The following is a 24,838-nucleotide window of genomic DNA, read 5'->3' as shown; positions in this document are numbered from 1 at the left end:
GTAAAGAAATACCTACGACAAAAGCACTTTGCCGACAGAGGTCCATCTAGTCAAGGCTATGGCTTTTCCAGTAGTCACGTATGGATGTGTGAGCATCGAAGAATTGATGCTTTTGAACTGTGGTGTTGGAGAAGACTCTTGAGAGTCCCTTGGACAGCAAGGAGATTCAACCAGTCCATCCTTAAGGAAATCAGTCCTGAATATTCATTGGAAGGACTGATGCTGAAGCTGAAACTCCAATACTTTGGCCAGCTGATGTGAAGAACTGACTCATTTGAAAAGACCCTGATGCTGGGAAAGATTGAAGGCAGGAGGAGAAGGGGATGAAAGAAGATGAGATGGTAGGGTGGCATCACCGACTCAATGGACACGAGTTTGAGTGAACTCCAGGAGCTGGTGATGGACAGGGAGGCCTGGCGTGCTGCAGTCTATGGGGCTGCAAAGAGTCGGACACAACTGAGCGACTGAACTGAAGACTAAAGAAACCAGGGGGAGTCCCAGCTGACTCTGAGCGTCAGGACAGAGAGGTCTGACTCAGGTAGAGATGAGGCAGAAGGAGGGCTTGCCTGAACGTGACATTGTGCTGAGATCTGCAGGGGATGAGAGAGGTGAGGAGAGGCTATGAAGACCTGTAGCAGAAACACCCTTCCAGATGGCTCAACGTCGTGATGGGAGACCAGCGTGGCTGCAGAACAAGGCTGGTGGGACAGGAAGGGGCCAGACTTCACTGTTATCCTGAGAACATGGTGAAGACCGCTGTAAGTACAGGGCTGATACAATCAGATCGACACTTTGAAAAGATTAGTCTGGCAATGTGAGAACAGACCGAGGGGTCAGAATGGATGCAGGATGCCTGCTGTATTCGTGCAGGAAAAAAACGAGGGTGTTTTGGATCCGGAGGGGAGAAGGCAGACTCAAGAAAAATGTTCAGAGGTAAAATCCAGTGGGACTGACTGATGGGCTAGATGAGGTGGCCAAGCAGCAGACAATAACCAGAATGACACTGAGGTGTCTGCCGTAGGCGTCTGGATGGAGGCTGGTCCATGCCGAGACGGGCAGCGCTGCAAGAGGGTCAGGACGGAGGGGCTCTAGACACTTTCATTTTAGGAGGGGCCTTTGGATTTCATGAGGAAGAGAGAGCGTGGGAGCAGTGGGACACACACACCCAAAACTCAGAGAAGCCTGGACGGGAGATCTCCCAACGCCTGACTCCAGGAGGACAAGGCGGCCTCGTGGAGCCCAGAGGATGAAACGCATCGGCACTGATGACACGTCTACCAGAGAAGGGCCAACGGGAGCAGATGAGGACAGAAGGAAGGAAAGGGGCGAGTGGGGCCACGGAAGGCAGGGGATCACGGTGTTTCCAGAAGCAGGAAGAGCAAGAATTGTTGGACTATCAGACAAGGCGGGAACTACAGGATCTGTGGGTCAGTGGACTTGGAGATGGGTCTGAGAGTCGGGTGGACAGCAAGGAGACAGGAAGGATGAAAGGTTTTTCCAAGAAGCTGGGCTGTGAAGGAAGAAGCCAGAGACTGGGAATGGGGAGGTGAGAGAAGAATCAAACAAAGGTACTGTCTTTTAAATTTTTAATTTTTTAAAATGGGAGGATAGCTGCTTTATTGCGTTACAGTGTTGTTAGCTTCTGCTGTACAACAACATGAATCAGCTACATGCGTACACACACAAGCACACACACTCACATGCACATATGTCCCCTCGCTCTTGGACTTCCCTCCCACCCCCGCCCTCTCAGTCATCACGGAGCACCTGGCTGAGCTGAGTTCCCTGCATTATACAGCAGCTTCCCATTAGCTGCCTATTTTACACATGGCTGTGTATACATGCCAACGCGTCTCTCGCAATTTGCGCCCCTCTCTCCATCCTCTCTGTGTCCCCAAGTCCATTTTCGACGTCTGTGTCTTTATTCCTGCTCTACAAACGGATCCATCAGGACCATTTTTCTAGATTCCATGTCTATGCGTCAGTATATGATATTCGCTTTTCTCTTTCTGACTTACTTCACCTCTGTATGACAGACTCTAGCTTCATAAATAAAGGTACTGTTAACTGCTTGTCTCCCAAAGGAAAGACCTGCTGTGACTGGAAAGGGGAGGGTTTGAGACTATGAGCAAGAAGGGATAACCACTACCCTAAGACATCTGAGATGGTGTGAAAAGACAGCTTGAGAACACAGGGCATTGGGGAGGGAGCAGAAAGTCTAACGGTGGACACGTCTGTCTCCACTTCTGCGTCGGGAAGATGAGACAGTTCCTCTGATGCCATCTGTCTACCCCTGTAACATCTGAGGGCTGGAGGATCCAGGCAAATGGAGAAACTGACACAGCTGTGTTTGCTGGAATTGAATTAACTGGAGAATTCTAGAAGTGTGTCCCGTGACGGCTGAGTGCCCACTTACAAGCCTGCCAGGCTGTGTTCTTGTGGCCTCTGGGGATGCCTCAGGGCCCATTCTGATGTCTCTGAGCTCATTCACCATCATCGGCTCTGTCGCAGAATCCGCCTGAACTTCTGCAAACCCGCTCAGGACCCAACAGCTATGCTCTGGCGCAGTAGCTGCCAATTTTATGAATTGTTTTGAAACATCTCTCTTCTGTTTTTGGCATTCCTGCGGAATGCACCAAATACAAGCACCCATTTGAGCCAACTGAGCATGTGGTTTTAGAACATGGAGGTCTGGGAACATCAGACTGGCCCAAATGAGCCTGTTGGGTAGAGCTCCACAGCGATGATGCTCCAGGGCCTCGGTGACATCACGGCTAAACCGGCCTCGGTGAGAACACTGGGCCTAAAAGAGCCTCTGTTTACCAATGAGATTGATATTTGCAGGGCTGAGAGAAAACACCTTGCCCATGGAGGATGCAAAACACTCTAAATGGATGAGCTGGAGGCAGCAAGAAGGAATACAGGGTTGCCGCTCGACTAGTTAACAGTACTGAAGCTTGATATATAGACAGGGCTCTGGTGTGCAGGGTCGCTCAGCCGTGTCTGACTCTTTGCGACCCCATGGACTACAGCCCACCAGGCTCCTCTGTCCATGGGATTCTCCAGGCAAGAATACTGGAGTGGGTTGCCATGCCTTCCTCTAGGAGATCTTCCCAACCCAGGGATTGAACCCAGGTCTCCTGCATGGCAGGCGGATTCTTTATCGTCTGAGTCACCAGGGAAGCCCATGAATACTAGCCCATATCCACTAGAGTGGATAGCCTAACACTTCTCCAGGGGATCTTCCCAACCCAGGAACTGAACCAGGGTCTCCTGCATTGCCAGCTAACTCTTTATCAGCTGAGCTATCAGGGAAGCCCACACAGAGGGCTACAGGGAGGTATGTGAACTAGACCAGGTCCTCCTAGACAACTCACTTGTTCCTTCAGCCTAAGAAGAGATGTGGTTAAGATGCATGGGCTTCCAGAAATGCCACATCTGCTCAGGAAGACCTCATGGAAACAGAAAACTTCCTCCACTAGGCCTGGAAGGCCTGGAAGTTGAGAGTTAGCTCAGGCTACCATCACGAAGGGCCACAGATGGAGCGGCTTAAACAACAGATCTAGTTCCTCCCACTTCTGGAGGCTGAAGGTGCCCCAGGCCTGGCTACCCCTGAGGGCTCTCTCACTGACTTGCGCATGACCCCCTTCTGACTGTGTCTTCAGCGAGTCTCCCCCTCTGTGCACATGGGCCCAGTGTCTCCCAGGGATCTCCTAGCTTCCTCTTCTTAAAATTGATACGGTTCAGACTGGACTCGGAGAAGGAAATAGCAATCCACTCCAGTACTCTTGCCTGGAAAATCCCATGGACAGAGGAGCCTGGTAGGCTACAGCCCATGGGGTCGTGAAGAGATGGACACGACTGAGCAACTTCACATTCAGACTGGACTAGGGCCCGCTCTAACGTCCTTATTTTAACTCAATCACCTCTCCAAAGGCCCTGTCTTCGAGAACAGTCACATTCTGAGGTGCTGGGTGTCAGAGCTGCAACATACATATTTGTCGGCGGGGCGGGGGTGACATAATAGAGCCCACAATACCTATGTTCCACAATTTAGTTTCAACCCAGCTTTTCAGCCCCATTTTGCTCTTCTTGCCTATATCTCAGCCAGCCTCCCTGTTTTCCTTTGATCCCCTATTAATGTTACTTTCCCCTTTTGGCATGTGTTTTCTGCCCTGATATACACTTAGAGAAGAAATGCTTTAATGCCTAGGTTTCAAAGGCAAAGCAAGATGAATCGCTGTCCCCAAAGCCTTTTTGTTCTTTTCCTAAACATCTTTTTCCCCTATTGTTTGGTAAGAGGCATTTCAGGCGGGTTTTGTAGGCAACTGAAATATTTGAGGTACTTTTAGAAAGGGTCTTATGAAAAGAGAGTCACTTAGGAACTTCCCTGGCAATCCATTGGTTAAGACTCTGCACTTCCACTGCAGGGGGCATAAATTCAATCCCTGGTCAGGGAACTAAGATCCCTAAGATCCCCCTATTGTGCAGTGCAGCACCCCCTCAACCCTGCAAAAAAGTCACTTAACATGAGATTAGGCAGAAGGACAGGCAAGAGGTGATTTCATGATTTCTGTGTGCCAAGCATTGGAGAGGTACTTTATACACTTTCATTTAATATTCACAACAAAATGGTGGTTTTACACACGAAGGAAGCCAAGTTCAGAGAGCTTATTTAAGTTGTCCAAGGTCAGACAGCTGGGATTTGACTTCAAATCCATCTGACCCCACACCTGTGCTTTTTCTGCAACATAATATGCTGCTCCTCTAAAAAGACTCAAAAGTTCATCTTTCTTTTTCTTAATGTCAAAGCTGCATACAACAGAAATATTTCACCATCAACTATAAGATATATAGGAACCAGATACAATCTGACACAAAAAATTATCCGGTGTCTAGAACTCACTGCAATAAATTAATCTTCCTGCAGGCTGGCTCCTATAAGAAATGACTTTACTTTGAATTTTTGTTTGTAATAGTTTGCTTGAATGCAATTTTTCATATTGATTTTAATTGGTGGCTCAAATGGTCAAGAATCTGCCTGCAATGCAGGAGACCCAGATTAAATTCCTGGGTTGGGAAGATCCCCTGGAGAAGGAAATGGCAACCCACTCCAGTACTCTTGCCTGGAGAATTCCATGGACAAAGGAGCCTGGCAGGCTACAGTCCATGGGGTTGCAAAGAGTTGGACATGACTGAGCGACTAACTTTCTTTCTTTTCATATATGGCTATATATATAGATGATATTAAATGTAGCTTTCTTTTTAAAAACCTATCAATTTTTAGAGAGTTCTGATCAAAGCAGAGTAACAGGAACTAGATTTATCTTCCTACATGAAACACCAACAACAAAAAGAAAAAAAAAAAACAAAAAACATTACATCTGAAGATCTGAAGACCAGTGAGAAACTGAGTCATCCTCAAGGAACAAGAAACTAGAATCACGACCCTGATGACTACACCAGCCTCTGCCTTGAGCACGTCTTCAGGATATGGTGCAGAGAGAAAATACAGCAGAACCTGGCAAACTCCATGAGCCAAAGGGATGGGGCTGAGCATGCAAGGCATCAAAGCAGACAGGGTTTGCAGGAAAGTAGGAAGCACGCAGAAGAGGACAGAGCGTTACCAAGGAAGCAGCAGAGGATTCATCAGTGTGTGCTCACGTGGAAAGGAGCCAAGAGGCGTCAAAAAATTTAAGAAACAGAACACAGGAGGATTAGAGGTAATAGGCTTGGTGCTCACACAAGGCCAGGAATACTACCTATTCGCTCTTGATTCATGAACACTGGGTAGAGCACTGAAGGGTCATCGCTAAGGAATAGGGAATAATTCACCCCAGATTGCACACTACACCGGTCCTACCTAACAAGAATTAAAAGCCAGTTCTGACAGAACTAAATTATTTCCAAATAACTTACACGCACCTCCCTCCCCAAACTCAGTAACATACATAGGAATGCAAAATTACCCAGCACTCAACACAGTAAAATTCACAGTATCTGATATCCAATTAAAAAAAAAAATCACCAGGCATACAAAGCAGCTGGAAAATATGACACATAATTGGACAAAACCAAAACAATCCAATCCAATCTAGAAAGAACACAGATGTTAAAATTAGTAAAATAAAAAGGATACGAAGACAGTAAGACTGTATTCTCCATGATCACAAGGTTGAGATCTGGAAGGTTTTAAGAGGAATCAAACTAAACTTTGAGATGAAGATACATAATGTGACATAAACACACACATGCTCAAGATGAGACATGGCACAAGAAATGCTAGTGAGATTGACCCAGCAACAGAAGCCATGCAAAATGAAACAGGAAGAAAAACTACCAGAAAATTAACAGAGTGTCAGAGAACTGCAGAATACCTGTGGGCAGCCTAACACCCATGTAACTGGAGTCCCAAAGGAGAGGAGATGGCAGGGCAGGAGGAAAGAAATGAAAAAATACTAAAGACATAATGATCATAAGTTTTCAAAATTTGATAGAAACTATAAACCTACAGATCCAAGAACCTAAGCAAACCCCAAGCATCAGAAACATGAAAAAAATCTGTATGGAAGCACAAGCTATTATATGATCAAATTATTCAAAAATAATGATAAAAAGAAAAAATTGTACATCAGCCAGAGGAAAAGAGATATTACATACAAGGGAGCAAAGATAAACACAACTTTAGCTTTCCTGACAGAAACAATGCAGATGAAAACGCAATGGTGAAAGATTTTTCAACATACTGAAATCTTAGAATTTCACACTCAGCAAAATACACCTGTCAGAAAGGAAAGCAAAATAAAAACCATTTCCAATGAAAGCTCAGAGAATTTATTATCAGCAGAGCCACATAAGAAGATATGTTAAAGGAAGCAGGAAAAAAGACAATATCAGATAAGAAATCTGTATCTACACAAAGAAATGAGGAACACCAAAATGGCAACTTCATGGTTAATACGTTTTAAGAATTTTTAAATTATTTAAGGCTCCATAGACGGTAACTGACTGGTAATCAAGTATACTTCAATAAAAATATAACTGGTAAACAAAAACAATGTAATACAGGTTTCATAACGCATGTAAAAGAAAAACTAACAATAGCAAAAGGGTCAAAAGAGAACGGAAGCATAACACAGGCATGCTAAGTTGTTTCAGTCATGTCCAGCTCTTTGCAACTCCATGGACTGTAGCCTATCACGCTCCTCTGTCCGTGAGATTCTCCAGGCGACAATACTGGAGTGGCTTGCCATGCCCTCCTCCAGGGGATCTTCCCAACCCAGAGACTGAACCCAGGTCTTCTGCAGTGCAGCTGAATTCTTTACCACTGAGCTATGTGAAATGAACCAGTATCACTTGAAGACAGGCTGTGATAAGATGAACATTATTAACCCTAACACAACCATTCAGGTTACAAGTTAAAGAGCTGTAACTAATAAACCAATAAATAAAGTAAAATGAAATAAAAATATTCAATTAATCAAAAGGTAGACAGGGAAAAAGGAACAAAGAGGGATAAGAAACAGAAAACAAATAGCAAGATGACCCATTGCACGATATCAATAGTTAAGAGTAAATGTAAATGGTTTAAACACCTATTTACAAGCAAAGATAGTAGATCTGATAAAAAGGCAAGATCCACTCTATGCTGGACTATAAGAAACACACTGCTAATACAAAGACACACATAGTTAAACACAAAAGGATGGGGGGAAAAAGCACATTATGCTAACATTAAGAACTCTTAAAAAATTGAAATGGTTAGATTAGTATCAAAGTAGACATTAGACTAAAGAATATCATCAAGAATAAAGAAGGTAATTTCTTAATTTAATGGTGGAGAAGTCAACGAATTAAGAGAACATAAAATCTTAGGTATTTATATGCTTAATAACAGAATTTCAAAATACATTAAACAAAAACTGGTCAAACTGCAAGGAGAAAGAGGCAAAAACACAATTATAGTTGGTGATTTTAATACCACTCATTCAATAACTATTAGAACATATAAGACAGAAATTCAGTAAGGACAGAGATGATTTGAACATCACTATCAACGCACGTGGCTCACTGGTAAAGAACCTGCCTGCAATTCAGGAGAAGCGGGTTGGATCCCTGGGTCAGGAAGATCCCCTGGAGAAGAAAATGGCAACCCACTCCAGTATTCTTGCCTGGAAAATTCCATGGACAGAGGAGCCTGGTGGGCTACAGTCCATGGGGTCACAAACAGTCGGACATGACTGAGCGACTGGACACACACATATCAACCGATATGATCTAACTGACATAGACAGGATACTGCATTCCACCCACCAAAGTTTACATTCTTTTCAAATACACATAAAACGTTTACCAAAACAAACCACATTTTGGGCCATTAAAGGGATATCAATAAATTATTTAAAAGCCTTTCATGTCATACAAACTACATTCCCCAACAAGCAGAGAATTACATTAAAACTCAGTAACAGAACTGTGGAAAATCCCTATATTTGGAAACAAAATAACATACTTCTACATAACTAACTTCTGTGTCAAAGGGAAACCAAAAGGAAATTAGAAAGTACTTTAAACTGAAATGAAAGCAAAAACACAATAAATTAAAATCTGTGACATGCTCCTAAAAGCCTCTTAATTTAAAAATAATCTATTGGTACAGAATCATCTATATGCAAGCTACAGATAATTATAGATAATTCACATAAGCAAAATTTTAAAAATTACAGTCTACTACCGAGAGATTATGATTAACACTTTAATGAAATTGTTCTCAGAACTGAGCTTGTATCCTCTGTGATGACCTAAACGGGAAGGAAATCTAAAAAAGAGGAATATATATGTAGCCTAATAGCTAATTCACTTTGCTGTACAGCAGAAATTAACACATTGTAAAGCAACTATACTCCAATAAAAAGTATAAAAAAGGAAAAAAAGAATTGAGCTTGTATCACATTCACCCTAAGAGTTTGTTAAAACATATACCATAGGTATAACACGAGCCTGGTGGGCTGCAGTCCATGGGGTCGCTGAAAGTTGGACACGACTCAATGACTTTCACTTTTCACTTTCATGCATTGGAGAAGGAAATGGCAACCCACTCCAGCGTTCTTGCCTGGAAAATCCCAGGGACGGCAGAGCCTGGTGGGCTGCTGTCTATGGGGTCGCACAGAGTTGGACACGACTGAAGCGACTTAGCAGCAGCAGCGTTCCTTATCTGGGTGAGGACCTGAGAATCTGCATTGCTAAGGTGATACTGAATGCTGTTGCTGCTTGTTGGCCTGGGGAGGGTGATTTAAGACCCACTGCCTTCGTGTACATCTGTTCTACATCTTCTACAAGCAATGTCCCTGGCTACAAACATATGTATACTTTTTAAAATCCCAAATGAGGTCATATTGTTTATAACTTAGTTTTTGCTTTTTAGTCAATGATGTCTATCTTTCCATTCTGTAAACTTTTTCCTCACCAAATACTACACTACTCAAATTTTTGCATATGAATAAAGAACATCCTGAATGGTCTAGTGGTTTTCCCTACTTTCTTCAATTTAATTTTGAACTTGGCAATAAGGAGTTCATGATCTGAGCCACAGTCAGCTCCCAGTCTGGTTTTTGCTGACTGTATAGAGCTTCTCCATCTTTGGCTGCAAAGAATATAATTAATCTGATTTCGGTGTTGACCATCTGGTGATGTCCATGTGTAGAGTCTTCTCCTGTGTTGTTGGAAGAGGGTGAACCAGTGTGTTCTCTTGGCAGAACTCTGTTAGCCTTTGCCCTGCTTCATTCTGTATTTCAAGGCCAAATTTGTCTGTTACTCCAGGTGTTTCTTGACTTCCTACTTTTGCATTCCAGTCTCCTATAATGAAAAGTCTTGTAAGTCTTCATAGAACCGTTCAGCTTCTTCCGCATTACTCGTAGGGGCATAGACCTGGATTATTGTGATATTGAATGGTTTGCTCTGGTAGAAATGAGAAATAGATTTAAGGGACTAGATCTGATAGAAAGAGTGCCTGATGAACTATGGATGGAGGTTTATGACATTGTATAGGAGACAGGGAACAAGACCATCCCCAAGAAAAAGAAATGCAAAAAAGCAAAATGGCTATCTGAGGAGCCCTTACAAATAGCTATGAAAAGAAGAGAAGCAAAAAGCAAAGGAGAAAAGGAAGATATACCCATTTGAATGCAGAGTTCCAAAGAATAGCAAAGAGAGTTAAGAAAGCCTTCCTCACCGATCAATGCAAAGAAAGAGAGGAAAACAACAGAATGGGAAAGACTAGAGATCTCTTCAAGAAAATCAGAGATACCAAGGGAACATTTCATGCAAAGATGGGCTCTTTGCATGAGCCCATACAAAAAAGGACAGAAATGGTATGGACCTAACAGAAGCAGAAGATATTAAGAAGAGGTGGCAGGAATACACAGGAGAACTGTACAAAAACATCTTGACTACCCAGATAATCATGAAGGTGTGATCACTCACACTCACCTAGACCTGGACATCCTGGAATGTGTAGTCAGGTGGGCCTTAGGAAGTGTCACTATGAACAAAGCTAGTGGAGGTGATAGAATTCCATTTGAGTTATTTCAAATCCTAAAGGATGATGCTGTGGAAGTGCTGCACTCAATATGCCAGCAAATTTGGAAAACTCAGCAGTGGCCACAGGACTAGAAAAGGGCAGTTTTCATTCCAATACCAAAGAAAGGCAATGCCAAAAAATGCTCAAATTACCAGACAATTGCACTCATCTCACATGCTAGTAAAGTAATGCTCAAAATCCTCCAAGCCAGACTTCAGCAATATGTGAACTGTGAACTTCCTGATGTTCAAGCTGGTTTTAGAAAAGGCAGAGGAACCAGAGGTCAAATTGCCAATATCCGCTGGATCATGGAAAAAGCAAGAGAGTTTCAGAAAAACATCTATTTCTGCTTTATTGACTATGCCAAAGCCTTTGAATGTCTGGATCACAGTTAACTATGGAAAATTCTGAAAGAGATGGAAATAACAGACCACCTGACCTACTTCTTGAGAAACCTGTATGCAGGTCAGGGAGCAACAGTTAGAACTGGACATGGAATAACAGACTGGTTCCAAATAGGAAAAGAAGTATGTCAAGACTATATATTGTCACCCTGCTTATTTAACTTCTATACAGAGTACATCATGAGAAACGCTGGGCTGGATGAAGCACAAGGTGGAATCAAGATGGCCAGGAGAAATATCAATAACCTCAGATATGCAGATGACACCACCCTTATGGCAGAAAGTGAAGAAGAACTAGAGTCTCTTGATGAAAGTGAAAGAGGAGAGTGAAAAGTTGGCTTAAAACTCAACATTCAGAAAACTAAGATCATGGCATCTGGTCCCATCACTTCATGGGAAATAGATGAGGAACAGTGCAAACAGTGTCAGACTTTATTTTTTTGGGCTCCAAAATCACTGCAGATGGTGATTGCAGCCATGAAATTAAAAGACACTTGCTCCTTGGAAGGAAAGTTATTACCCACCCAGACAGCATGTTAAAAAGCAGAGACATTACTTTGTCGACTAAGATCCGTCTAGTCAAGGCTATGGTTTTTCCAGTAGTCATGTATGGATGTGAGAGTTGGACTATAAAGAAAGCTGAGCACTGAAGAATTGATGCTTTTGAACTGTGGTGTTGGAGAAGACTCTTGAGAGCCCCTTGGACTGCAAGGAGATCCAACCAGTCCATCCTAAAGGAGATCAATCCTGGTTGTTCATTGGAGGGACTAATGTTGAAGCTGAAACTCCAATACTTTAGCCACCTGATGTGGAGAGCTGACTCATTTGATAAGACCCGGATGCTGGGAAAGACTGAGGGCAGGAGGAGAAGGGGACGACAAGGATGAGATGGTTGGATGGCATCACCGACTCAATGGACATGGGTCTGGGTGGACTCCGGGAGCTGGTGATGGAAAGGAAGGCCTGGTGTGCTGCGGTTCATGGGGTCGCAAAGAGTTGGACAGAACTGAGCGACTAAACTGAACTGAAGGAATGTCCTTTCTGTGATCTGTTAAAACTAACATCCAATCCAGGACCATGCTTCATATCTGCTTATGTCCATTAAGTCTCTCTTAATGTAGACTCATCCCTTAAAAAAAAAAAAAAGACTGGTGAAGGAACATATGAATAAAATTTGAACTGAAAAATTGAGAATGTACTTATTTACAAGGAAAGCTTTAAATAAAAGGGAATTAAAGACAGATCTGTAAACCAAAATATGAGATCAAATGTATAAAGGTATTTAGGCATTAGCTCATTAAATTCACTAGGCAGAATTTGATATCACAGGTGTATGCAAAGGGAGCTTACCAGGTGGCGCTAGTGGTAAAGAATTCATCTGCCAATGGACTGGCAGGCAGAGAAGGAGACATAAGAGACATGAGTTCGATCCCTGGGGTTGGGAAGATCCCCTGAAGGAGGGCATGGCAATCCCACTCCAGTATTCTTGTCTGGAGAATCCCATGGACAGAGGAGCCTGGCGGGCAGGTCCATAGGGTCAAAAAGAGTCAGACATGACTGAAGCAACTTAGCACTCATGCATGTATGCAAAGGGAAGTTTTGGAAAAAGAACTAAGAATATTATAATGCAATGTCTGGGGCTTCAGAGGACCTTAGCCTGGAGGAAAAATTTAACCTTTGGGAACCTCAACTTTTAAAGAAGAGCTCAGCAGTAGACCTTAGGCATGGTACTCAGAACACATCAACTGCTTGGTTTTAACCAATTTAAAATCACTTGTTCAATTTGCATTAGCTTTGAAAAATTCAGTTCAAAGGATTTCATTTGGGCATTCTGGCTACTTAATTGGATATTCCTCCTTTAATCCGTAGTTTGTTTCTTCTGTTTTTATTTTTTCCCTCCATTTTAAAGCTGTCTAAAATAACATACAAGTGCTTAAAACTACTGAAAACAAATGTATAGCTTAGTGAATTATTGTATCAACCAAGCCAAGAAATAGAACTCTGTCAGCCAATCAGCCGTCTTATCCTAAAACCAACCCCTCCTTCTAAAAGGCACCACTATCTAGATTTTTACAGTAACCATCTACATTTCTTGATGTTTCACTTCATCAAGTGGTATATCTCTATATACTAGTGCTTATTCTTCCTAATTTTCAAAAATGTTATGTCCTCCCAGCGTCTTTTCACCTACAGGTTCTTCCTCTACCCCCTTTTCTTTATAGTGAATCTGCTGATCTGTGGAATTTTCCGGAGTCTGGATTTTACACATTACATATACTCAAGGGTATCATTCAACATGTTCCTCTGTTCTCTGTATTGAGTGCAATTTGGCACCTGCATCCAGTTGGTCCCTTTGGTAACGTTATATCCCCGGTGTGTTGGGAACAACCCACTTAAGGTGTTATTTTAAATATGACTGTGATACATTTATGCTGCTCATTTTTATGTGGAAACTGTTTTCTAACCTTTTGAGAAGAAGGTATGGGTCACGGTAGCTTTCCTAACCTCCCAGAGCTTTCTCTTCTATTGATTTTGGGCCATGCTTTTTTTTATTTTTTAATGGCGGCTTGCTTTCTGAGATCCCCTGGCTCTGCTTCCCTCCTCTATTATTTCTCTCTATTGTCCTGACCTGACTCGATTTCAGTTCCATTCTCCATAGTTTCTCCTAAGTGGTGGCCTGTCCTGGAAGATTAATTACTCCAGCTCAACGGAGCTGGACTGATCCAGCCTCTTCGAGCTCCCAATTCCCACCGTTCTTCTCAGACTGTCCCCGGTGCTTTCCAGTGGCTCTTTGAGGGTTCCCTTCTTTGGTCCATCAAATGTCCAGTGCTGCCATCTATCTCCTCCCGCACAGGCCCTGATACGGCACACAAGACCTTGTGGCCGACTGACGCTTTGTTTCGGGTTACTTGTACTTCGGGGTCTTGGGCTGACACTTTGACACCTAGCTTTGCCATAAATGTGGTTCATGGGCATTTTGATTTTGCCAAGTAGCTGTTTCTATGTGGGATCTTGGGTTTGTGAAGATCCAAAAACTATGATTCCACTTCCATCTTCTCAAGACTATCCATTTAGAAAGCCATTTCCCTGTATTTGTTTCTTTAACCAAACTAAGATGAGGGTCTTCATTACTCACATACTGTGGGGTGAGGAGATGACTGCCATTGAAAAGAGAGTTTGTTACTCATGGTCTCCAGGAGGAAGAGACACGTCACAGCATGCAGGGCCACGTGGGGAAGCACCAGGGTCGGCAGCAGAAAGGGCAAGGACCAAGCATGCCCAGGAGGCATTACCGTGGTTTCCATGGGGAAAGGCAAGCTAAGTCAGGGTGAGAAGCTTGAGTCCTCGCAGTGGGCTCTGGGGTGTCGGGCCATCTCTAGGAGTCTAATACCTGGAGTAATTATGGGAAACGAATTCTGTCTTCTGAAGCCTAAGACCCAGACAGAAGAGGGAGGGGCCTTGGGCTCTGGATTCGTTCACTTGCATGTTGGAGGTGTCCTGGCAGGGGAACCATGTGCCATCTCTAAGAACTGGCCTGCTCTGGGAAGGGCAGTCTTTTCTCGTTCAGCGAGGCCCCAGATGCTGAAGCATCAAGAACATAGAAAATAAGAAAACACTGAAGGGGAAAAAAAATCAGTGGTTCTTAGGGGCTCAGAGGGAAGAGAGGGCTCAACACACAGAGTAGAGGGGATTTTTAGGGCAGTGAACTCTTCTTTACAGTATTGTAAGGATGGATAAATGTTATCATACATTTGTCAAAACCTACAGAAGGTACAACATTAAAAATGAACCCTAATGTGAACCTGGAACTGTAATAATAATGTATTATCACACCAATAAAGTAAGATGTTAATAAGAAGGGACACGGTATATGGAGAGACAGCATGGGGGACCACTCTTGACTTTCTGCTCAATTTTTCTATAAACATAGAGCTTTTCTAAAAAATGAAGCCTATTAAATAAAACACAAAATGGTAACAAACAAAAACCTCAGATAGCTTTCTTCTAGTCTAAGAAATGGAAGATTATGCATAGCTGTATTTTTCCAGCAAGTTGCCCTTCCCCGTTCTCTCCTGGAGGAAAGCTCTGCCTCCTCTGGGACCTGCCCTGTCACCTGCCAGTCAGATTGAACCACAGGGCTGCTCTGTGTGGTCACTGGGCTGCTCTACCACCTCACCTCTGCTGGCTGCCCCAACTTCCATCTGTTCTTAAGCCTGCAATGTTCTTTACCCTTTACTCCTCGCATGTTCTATAAGGAGCCCCTCCTGGTTTCAGATGTCCGTAGGACCCCAGGAAGAAGCAAGGTCACAAGGCTGCAACTAAGAGATGAAGGACATCTGCCCAACCCTAGAAGAGCTGGACAAGGAGCAGTAAGTGATGCTGTTATCCCAAGTAGCTGTGCTCTCTGACCTCAAGCGCTAGAAAGCATGCTTGCTGCTATGGACTGAATTGTGTCCTTCAAATACCTGTGTTGAAGCCCTAACCCCCAAAGTGGCTGTATCTAGAGATGAGGGTCTTTAGAAGGTAATTAAGAACGTGGCTCTATCTAAAGATGGGGGTCTTTAGAAGGTAATTAAGGTTTAATGAGGTCATATAGGTGGGGCTCTGATCTATTAGGATTGTAGCCTTGTGAGAAGAGAAAAAGAGATCTCTCTCTTTGCTGCTTGAGGACACAGTGAAAAGGTGGCCGTTGACAAGCCAGAAACAGAGTCCTCACTAGAATCTGATCATGCTGATACCCTGATCTCAGACTCTAATACTTAGAGAAATGAAATGTCTGTTGTTCAAGCCTCCCAGTCTTTGGTATTCTGTTATGGCAGCCTGAGCTAAGACACCTGCCAAGAGCAAACCTTTTTTTCCTGGCATAAAGAAGATTATAAAATGAACGAAAGATTCTTCCTGAGCTTTGAAAGTGAAAGTCACTCAGTCGTGTCTGACTCTTTGCGACCCCATGGACTGTATAGTCCATGGAATTCTCCAGGCCAGAATACTGGAGTGGGCAGCCTGTCCCTTCTCCAGGGGATCTTCCCAACCCAGGGATCAAACCCAGGTCTCCCACACTGCAGGTGGATTCTTTACCAGCTGAGCCACAAGGGAAGCTCCAGAATACTGGAGTGGGTAGCCTCTCCCTTCTCCAGCGGATCTTCCCGACCCAGGAATTGAACCAGGGTCTCCTGCACTGCAGGCGGATTCTTTACCAACTGGGCTATCAGGTAAGCCCAAGCTTTACCAGTATTTATTTATATAAAACAAGGAATTTTTTATCAGGTCTCTGAGCATCATCACTTTCATGAAAGATGGGTGAGCCAGCCACACCGGTTTCTGAGCTAGAATGTAAGAAGAAAATCCAACAGATATCTCTGAGTGTCTTGCTATGCCAGAAATTCTGCTGGGCTCATTATTATAAAGCATCTGAAGAATTCCCATGATAACCTTGTAAAATAGTCATTTATTAATCCCAGTTTTCAGATAAAGCACAAAAATCAAAGACATTCAGAATCCACCCAGCTGCTAAATGACAAAGCAAAGGTTTAAACAGATTTACAGGCTGTAACACAGAGCTGTTCACACTCTCCCCAGTAACCACAAGATAAATCTTAGATACACACCCGTCTCTGCTGCCTGGTGTGCACAGCTCTTTGCAGCAGGAAGATGCAGCAAAGGCAACAACTGAAGTAGGGAGAACTCGCAACACCTGAGACAGGTCTGCCTGTGACTAATGGTCATACAGTCCACACTGAATCTGCTCATTGTAAAACATAAACGATTAAACTCCTACCTCGGAGAAATGTGGTAAAGCAGAGATTGGTAAACCAAGGCCTATGGGCCAAATCCAGCCTATGATTGGCTTTGCTACGGTCCAAGAGCAATCACGGGCTGTTAAGTGGTTGGGGAAAAAAAAACAGTAGCAATGTATTTCATGACATGTGAAAACTCTATGACATTCAAATGTCCATGTCCATACATCAAGTTTTATTAGAACCCAACTGCCATCATCCATGTACACTGTCTATGGCTGCTTTGCATGGCAGTGGCAGAGCTGAGGAGTCACCACAGAGACGGTACAGCCTGCAAAGCCTAACGAATTTATTCTCTGGCTCTTTTTGCCAACCCCTAAGGTGAAGAACAAGGAGATCAAATTAGTCCATACGAAAGAAAATCAACCCTGAATATTCACTGGAAGGACTGATGCTGAAGCTGAAGCTCCAATACTTCGGCCACCTGATGCAAAGAGCCGACTCACTGGAAAAGACCTTGATGCTGGGAAAGATTAAGGACAGGAGGAGAAGGGGACGACAGAGTGTGAGATGGCTGGATGGCATCACCAACTCAATGGACCTGAGTTTGAGCAAGCTCTGGGAGATAGTGAAGGACAGGGAAGCTTGGCATGCTGCAGCTCACGGAGTTGTAGAGAGTCAGACACGATTTGGTGACTGAACATGGTGAAGAACAAACCAGGTGCATTTAGGTTAATAGCAGAGTGCATGGCACACTGTAGAAGTTCAAGGACAGTGAGCTCTCTGAGTCCACTGGCAACCCAACCCCTCTGACCTTTACCAGCCTTCAGACTCTAGGTACCCACTAGCTGGCATGTTAGGTAGAGGGTCCTGATTCCTAAGATCCATAGTGTCCCTGCCATAGGAAGGCAAATCAATGGTGGGGAAAAAAGCTGATTGTAAGATTTCTCTGCTCCTATGGGGCAGTCCCATGGGTCAGCTGTTGGACTCAAGGACAACATGGGCCTGACTTGCATGTAAACCATAGCAATCAACTCTATTAACAGACAAGCCATTGGGCAAGTCTAATTAAGCATAGAGCACAATTGATTACTTACTAATTATCACTGGTTTATTCCCAGTCTTAAGAAACACATCTTAGACAGTGGAATGCATTCATTCTTAAGTGCTTAAGCTTTTTCAAACCCTTACTATGAAGAATGTTCTGATGTGGGCTATTTAATGATAGAAATGATGAGAAAAGGGTGGAAGGCTAAGCTGCAACGTGAATTGCCTGGCCTTACCACCTCGGGACAAAGGTTCACAACCTTGCATGCTGGGGACCTTGGGGGAACAATTAGTCTCCAACACATCACATACAGATAAATAAACAAAGTCAGTAGTGACAGACAGCCCAGGTCTGGGCATTTGAGACCAACCACGCTTCCTGTTGAGCTTCCCAGACAGCATTAGTGGTAAAGAACCCACCTGCCAATGCAGGAGACAAAAGAGATGTGAGTTCGATCCCTGGGTCTCAAAGATCCCCTGCAGGAGGGCATGACAACCCACTCCAGTATTCTTGCCTGGATAATCCCATGGACAGAGGAGCCTGCGGGGACCACAGTCAGGGCTGCACAGGGTCAGACACGACTGAAGCACACCCACAAGCTTCCTGTTGGTTTGTCAGTTATGTGAGCAGCCTCCCAAATGAAGCCTGGCAGAGGTAATAATCACGACAGCAGTATTAAAAATAATAATGACAACCCGCCCATGTTCATTGCAGCATTATTCACAGCAAGCAAGGGTGCAGCAACCTAAATGTCCATCGACAGATGAGTGGGTAAGCAAAATGTGATGGAGCCAACCACGGAATAGTAGTCAGCCTTAAAAAGGAAAGATAGTCTGACACACGCTTCAACATCAATGGACCCTGAGGACATCACGCCAGGTGAAATAAGCCAGACACAAATGAACAAATGCTGTGTGGTGCCACTTACGTGAGGTATCTAAAGCGATCAAACTCATAGAAACAGAAGGTAGAATGGTGACCACCAGGGGCTGGGGAGGAGGAAGGGAACTAGTTGTTGATCGGGTGCAGAGTTTCAGCTTTATATAATGAAAGTCCTCTCCGATGCACAACAACGAATATACGTCACACTATTGTACTGCACACTTACTTAAAAATGGCTAAGATGGTACATTTCGTGGTTATCTATTTTTGACCATAGTGGAAAAAAATGGTAATGATAATGATAACAATAAAGTTTTATTGAAACAAATCCATGCCCATTCATTTACACTACAAGGGAAGAGCTGAAGAGCTGGAGTGGAAGCACTCTGGTGTGTAAAGTCTATTCTAGTATTCACTATCTGGCCCTTGAAAAACAAGACTTTGCTGCTCCCTGCTTTAGAATGTGGGCCTTGTTCACTACTGAGTCCACAGGAACTAGAGCACTCCGGTGTGCGGTAAGCTCTCAGGTAGTGGCCTCTATTTGTAACAGTTAGCTTCTATGTCTTTAAGCCATCATTAATGGGTTTAGTGAATTTTGCAGTTGATCACACTCCAAAACAATATAATAAGCAAACAGTGAAATCCTAAAAATCAAGCCTAATAAAAGCTGAAACAAGTCATCTCTGAAAGATCAACAGGTTTGTAAACCCTAGTGAAAGAGAACCACCCACAGCCAATACAAAAGGCACCAAGCCTGAGGTCAGAAGATGCAGTTAGAATCCTAGCTCTGCCGATAGCTAATTGGTTGACCCAGAAACGGAACAACCCTCTTGCTATCCGGTCTCGGTACCCTCACCACTGCCAATTTACAGTTGAGAAAAGAAACTTCAGGAGGATCAGAACAGGATAAGACTGGAGTCAGGAAAACCACAGGCAGGTTGTTAGAAATAATGAGAGAAGAAACCTTCAGGTGTTTTGAGAACCATTACTGTAATACAAAAACAAGTCTAAGAAACAATGTTTCACTGAAGTTGCTACATGGTATGATAATTATTTGTTTCCTTATCAACTTTCCTAAGCAGGCACGTCTAACGACTGGAAACAATAACTATTGCTGACAAGCTGTCCCTTCAAAGCATGTGTCTTCTTCTGTATGAAGTTTGATGCTGGGCTTGGCATTGGCACAAATAACTGTTAGATGCATAAATGAATGTGGCATTAGTTGCGGCCCCTCTGTGGTCATCTGTCCCATCAGAAAGAGGACTGGGAGTCAGGGCAGCTTCGATTTAATGTAAGCACCAGAAAATGGCCAAGAAGGCTTAGAAAGGGAAAGTGAAAGTCGCTGTCATGTCTGACTCTTTACAACCCCATGGACTATACAGTCCATGGAATTCTCCACGCCAGAATACTGGAGTGGGCAGCCTGTCCCTTCTCCAGGGGAATCTTCCCAACCCAGGGATCAAACCAAGGTCTCCCACATTGCAGGCTGATTCTTTACCAGCTGAGCCACAAGGGAAGCCCAAGAATACTGGAGTGAGTAGCCTATCCCTTCTCTATCAGATCTTCCCGACCCAGGAGCTGAATCAGGGTCTCCTGCACTGCAGGCAGATTCTTTATCAACTGAGCTACCAGGGAATCCCAGAAGGCTTAGAGGTTAGAAGTATGTTGAGAAAACCCAGTTTGTGCCCATCTTTAGATACACGTTAGATCCCCCGGTCTTCCCCTAATCCAATCCAGTGACAGTTCTCTTTCTACACCATAAAGCAGATCATGTCACACTCTTTAAAATGCATTTACAGCTTCCCAAACATATTAGCTCAGTACAGAGCTGTGCTGTCCCCACACACGTGACCACCTAGCACTTGAAAGACAGCTGGTCTGGCTGTGACTGTCACATATATATCGGATTCAAAGACTGAGCAGGGGAAAAAAAAAGTAAAATCGCCCATTCATAGGTTTTGATGTTGATTTCATGTTGAAATGATAATGATTTTGGATGTTTTATATCAAATTAAATAGGCTATTAATTTCACTTACTACAAACTTTTAAAACATCAACTGCTGGAAAAAATGAAATAAAGTTTGTGGCTCACATTCTATTGCTACTGGGTAGTAACGGTACAGAAAGCCCTTTGAAATAGACCCGGCTCCCTGCTCACCTTTCAGGGCTTTTATCCTTCCCGCCTTCAGCAGAGCCCTCCTCCACCTACCTCTAAACTTCAGCCTCATCTGCAGGTTCCTGAATAGCCTACTTGCTACCTGGGCTTTGGGCATCTGGTGCCCACCTCCCTGGAACACCCTATCAGGTCAACTCCTACTGGCCTCAGAGGACTCCGTTTTGCAGTATCTGGGAGGGATTTCCTGAACACAAGTGTCGTTTGCTGTCCCCAGTGCCCCACGCCCCCTGCTCCCAGTGGACTGTGTGCCACATGTTTTGAACTGGCCACTGACTCAGTTTGATGGTTGTTATTGCTGTTGTTTAGTCGCTCAGTCGTGTCCAGCACTTTGTGACCCCCATAGACTGTGGCCCACCAGGCTCCTCTGTCCATGGGATTCTCCAGGCAAGAATACTGGAGTGGGTTGCCATTTCCGTCTCCAAAGACTCAGTTTGATGCCCCACCTGGATCCTACGTTCTCTCCATCTCACTCCTGTTGGGTCTGCAGTGACCAGCAAAAGTTCTAGGCACTCAGTGTGGACTGAATGAAAAGGTAAATAGAAATACAGTCAATAAATTTACACCCTAAAAGGGTGCCTCTTAAGAGGCAGACGAGGATTCAACCTTGAGAAAGTGCCATCAGCCAAGAGAGAAAGAGTAACAATAAGTTATATTCTAAACTTTGGGATCAAGTCAATGAAACCTTTTTAAAGACCTACATGACATATTTAGCAAACTTCAAATGCTTGATCAACAACACCACTCTGAAGAAGGCAACCATACTCCAATAAAAATTAAAAAAGAAAAAAAATGCTTGAACTCATAGATGATACAATTCTGTGCCTTTGCATCTGAACTGAGATAAATCCTTGACCATGAATACAAACACGAATGCATCAGTATGTTCACTGGAGCATCATTGGTAATAGCAAACAATTTAGTACAATGTACCCTACCCTTTACAGCAGAGATTGTTAAGTGATGGTATATCCATTCAGTGGAACAGTATGAAACTGTGAAAAGGAAGGAAGTAGACTCTATGTGCTGAAAAGGAAAGGCTTCAGGATATAGGCATAGTGTGTTGCTTCTTCACATTATCATATTTCAAAAATATGTGTTTGTGTGCACATGTACACAGACTTTTATAGGAAGGAAACCCAAGACTCTGGTGCTGGTGGCTCCTGGAGGGAGAGGGAGAGGGAGGCGGCCTGCGCTGCGCACTCTCTGTGGACCTGCTCATCATGAGCACACATTACTTTCAAAGACAGATCATCAAGGGCTTCCTGGGTACTTTTTCTGGTGTACACTTCCGTCAGGCCCAGAAAGGTCCCAGTTATTCCCCTCTCTTAAGTCGAACAGATGGTAAAACAGCAACATCTCATGGACATCACCCACCGTGATCTTCTTGTGGTCGGGAAACTCGAGGCCAAAATAGTCTCCTTCCACGAGGTTGAGGTGGTTGCACACGGCATCCAGTAGCACTTTCCCGGGGGCTCTTTGCTGGGAACAAAAAGAGCAGGCGTTAGGCCCTCGGAGACAGGCAGCTACGGAAACAAACCACGGCTCCCGCTGCAGGAGGCCTCTCGTGCCCGGGTCTGTAACAGTGCCGCACCCCCCAGCCCCGCCTGTGCACACTGCTGGTTCCCGCCCCACGCTGCTCTCATGCTTCCAGGCTGATCTCTGCCAGCTTTTCCTCACCCCAATGCCGGGCACTACGCCCCTTAAAAAACGGACAAATACCATACGAAATCACTTGCATATGGAATGTAAAATATTCCACAAATGAAATTGTCTACAAAACAGAAACAGACTCACAGACAGACAACAGACTCGTGGGTGCCAAGCGGGGGGGGGGGGGGGGCACAGATTGGGAGTCTGGGATTAGCAGATGCGATCTACCATACAGAGGATGGAACAACAGCAAGGTCCTATTGCAGAGCACGGGGCACTCTATTCAATATCCTGTGATAAACCACCATGAAAAAGAATTGTATATATATGTATAACAACCCCTTTGCTGTACAGCAGGGGTTCAGGGTAGGGGAAAGCACAACACTGTAAAATCAACTTCAACACAATACATTTAAAAAAATACACTTTATTTTTTAGAGCAGTTTCCAGAAAGTTGAGCAGGAAGTGCGTACGCAGAGCACGTGTGTACCAGGTACCCTCCACACCCGGGGTCTCCTCTTACTGACATATTGGAATAGTATAGTACATTTGTTACAACTGCGGAGCCAACATTAATACATTATCACCGTGAGAAGACTACAGCGTACATTAGGATTCACTGTATCTATAGCTTATGGGTTTTGACAAAGGCGTAACATCATAAAGCCCCCATCACAGGATCACACAGGCGAGCTTCAGCAGCCCTAAACATCCACTGTGCTCCCCTCTTTCACCCTTCCTCCTTCCCCTACCCTGAACCCCCGGCAACCACTGATCTTTTTACAGTCTACGGTTTTGCCCCTTCCACGACGTCACGTAGCTAGAATCATACAGTATGGAGACTTTCCAGATCGGTGTTTTTCACTTAGTGTCATGAATTTAAAACTCCCCACATTCTTGTCATGGCACGCTCGTCATCTCTTTTTATTGCCGAATAATACGCCACTGCCCGAGGGGACTACCGTTTGCTCAACCATTCATCTACTGAAGAATATCTCAGTGGCCCAAGTTTTTAGCAATTATTAAAGATGCTACAAATATTATTTGTGTGCAGTTTTGTGTGATGGTAGCCTTTATGATCCCATGCCCATTTTGTGACAGCTGAAAGCCTGTCCCTGGGTCCTCTCCCTCCCCAACAAATGTGGCAGAATGCATGGCTTTCCTCTCTAGACTTTGTACAGGCTCATCTAGACTTCATATGCATGAGTGTAAAAGCCATGTTTCTATTTATTTAAATTAAAAAAGTTTTTTTACAATGTTGTGTTGGTTTCTGCCATACAACAAAGTCAGAAAGGGAAGAACAAATAGAGTGTTTTTAAGGCCATAGGTTCTTAACCGCCTTGCCCAGAATGCCCAGTGAAAGAAGACATGAATACAATCACTCATTCCATCATGTTCTATTAATATGTAGTTAAGTATCCATAAGTCTGTCTCTCTAATGAAACTCTGGGCTACGTGGTCACCTTTCTGTTCCTCCTGGCAGAGTCCCTGGCTCCTTCAACGTCTGCTGAAATCCGTATTACACATACATATTCTATACCTTGAGTCTACAGTGAAAGGGAAATGATATGCAAGAATCCATTTTCTACCCTCAACAGCTTCGCATCATACGCCTCGGTTTCTTTTCACCCTCTGGTCAATTCTTAAAGGAAAGAAAGTGAAACTCACTCAGTCGTGTCAGGACTATACGGTCCACGGAATTCTCCAGGCCAGAATACTGGTGTGGGTAGCCTTTCCCTTCTCCAGGGGACCTTCCCAACCCAGGGATTGAACCCAGGTCTTCCGCGTTGTGTGCAGATTCTTCACCAGCTGAGCCACTAAGGAAGCCCCCCAAATATGGAACACTTCACAAATTTGCGTCATCTGCTAATAATCCGCTAATCTTCTCTGTATCGTTCCAATTTTAGTATATGTGCTGCTGAAGCGAACACCAATTCTTAAAGACTCACTTGCAAAAGAGATGCAATTCCACCACACAGATCAAACCCAGCAAGAAAAAATGTTTCAAAGACCTTGTCATCTCCAGTTACTGGTTTTATACTTTCACCTCCCTTCTGGGAAGGCCAGAGCAATTTAGGAGCCACTTAGTAACCCAAGAGACTAAAGGCAGGAGGAGTCAGACCCTGACAAGCGCAACGACAGGCACGTCCATCAGGCTGCCCAACAGCGTGACCTGAGGAGCCAGAGATAAAGAATGTTTCTTTTAAACAGATACCACTTTATGCTCCTATATTCCTCGTTGGAATTCATAAGATGCTCACAGCTATCTAAAGGCATGCAGCAGTCTCCATGCATAATCTCAGACTCACAAGGCTCTAGACACTGAATGCCTGGTCCAGAGGTAACTGGGAGAGTCGTCT

At 44.0% G+C, this 24,838-nt stretch overlaps 1 protein-coding gene and 1 pseudogene across 7 annotated transcripts in view; both read right to left on the bottom strand.

The window, feature by feature from the left end:
* FARP1 (FERM, ARH/RhoGEF and pleckstrin domain protein 1) overlaps positions 1 to 24,838 on the bottom strand; it is a 307,147-nt gene that overhangs the window by 83,347 nt on the left and 198,962 nt on the right. For all 7 annotated transcript variants that reach the window (XM_042255017.2, XM_042255016.1, XM_042255018.1 and 4 more), the window contains one exon: positions 22,203 to 22,307. In XM_042255017.2, the coding sequence (XP_042110951.1) occupies positions 22,203 to 22,307 (105 nt within the window). The remainder of the gene's footprint in view (positions 1 to 22,202; positions 22,308 to 24,838) is intronic.
* Positions 24,309 to 24,409, bottom strand: LOC114116750 (U6 spliceosomal RNA; annotated as a pseudogene).

The sequence above is a fragment of the Ovis aries genome, chromosome 10 (genome assembly GCF_016772045.2).
Source record: "Ovis aries strain OAR_USU_Benz2616 breed Rambouillet chromosome 10, ARS-UI_Ramb_v3.0, whole genome shotgun sequence".
In the NCBI taxonomy this organism is placed as follows: domain Eukaryota; kingdom Metazoa; phylum Chordata; class Mammalia; order Artiodactyla; family Bovidae; genus Ovis; species Ovis aries.
This window is presented reverse-complemented; position numbering and strand designations above follow the sequence as displayed.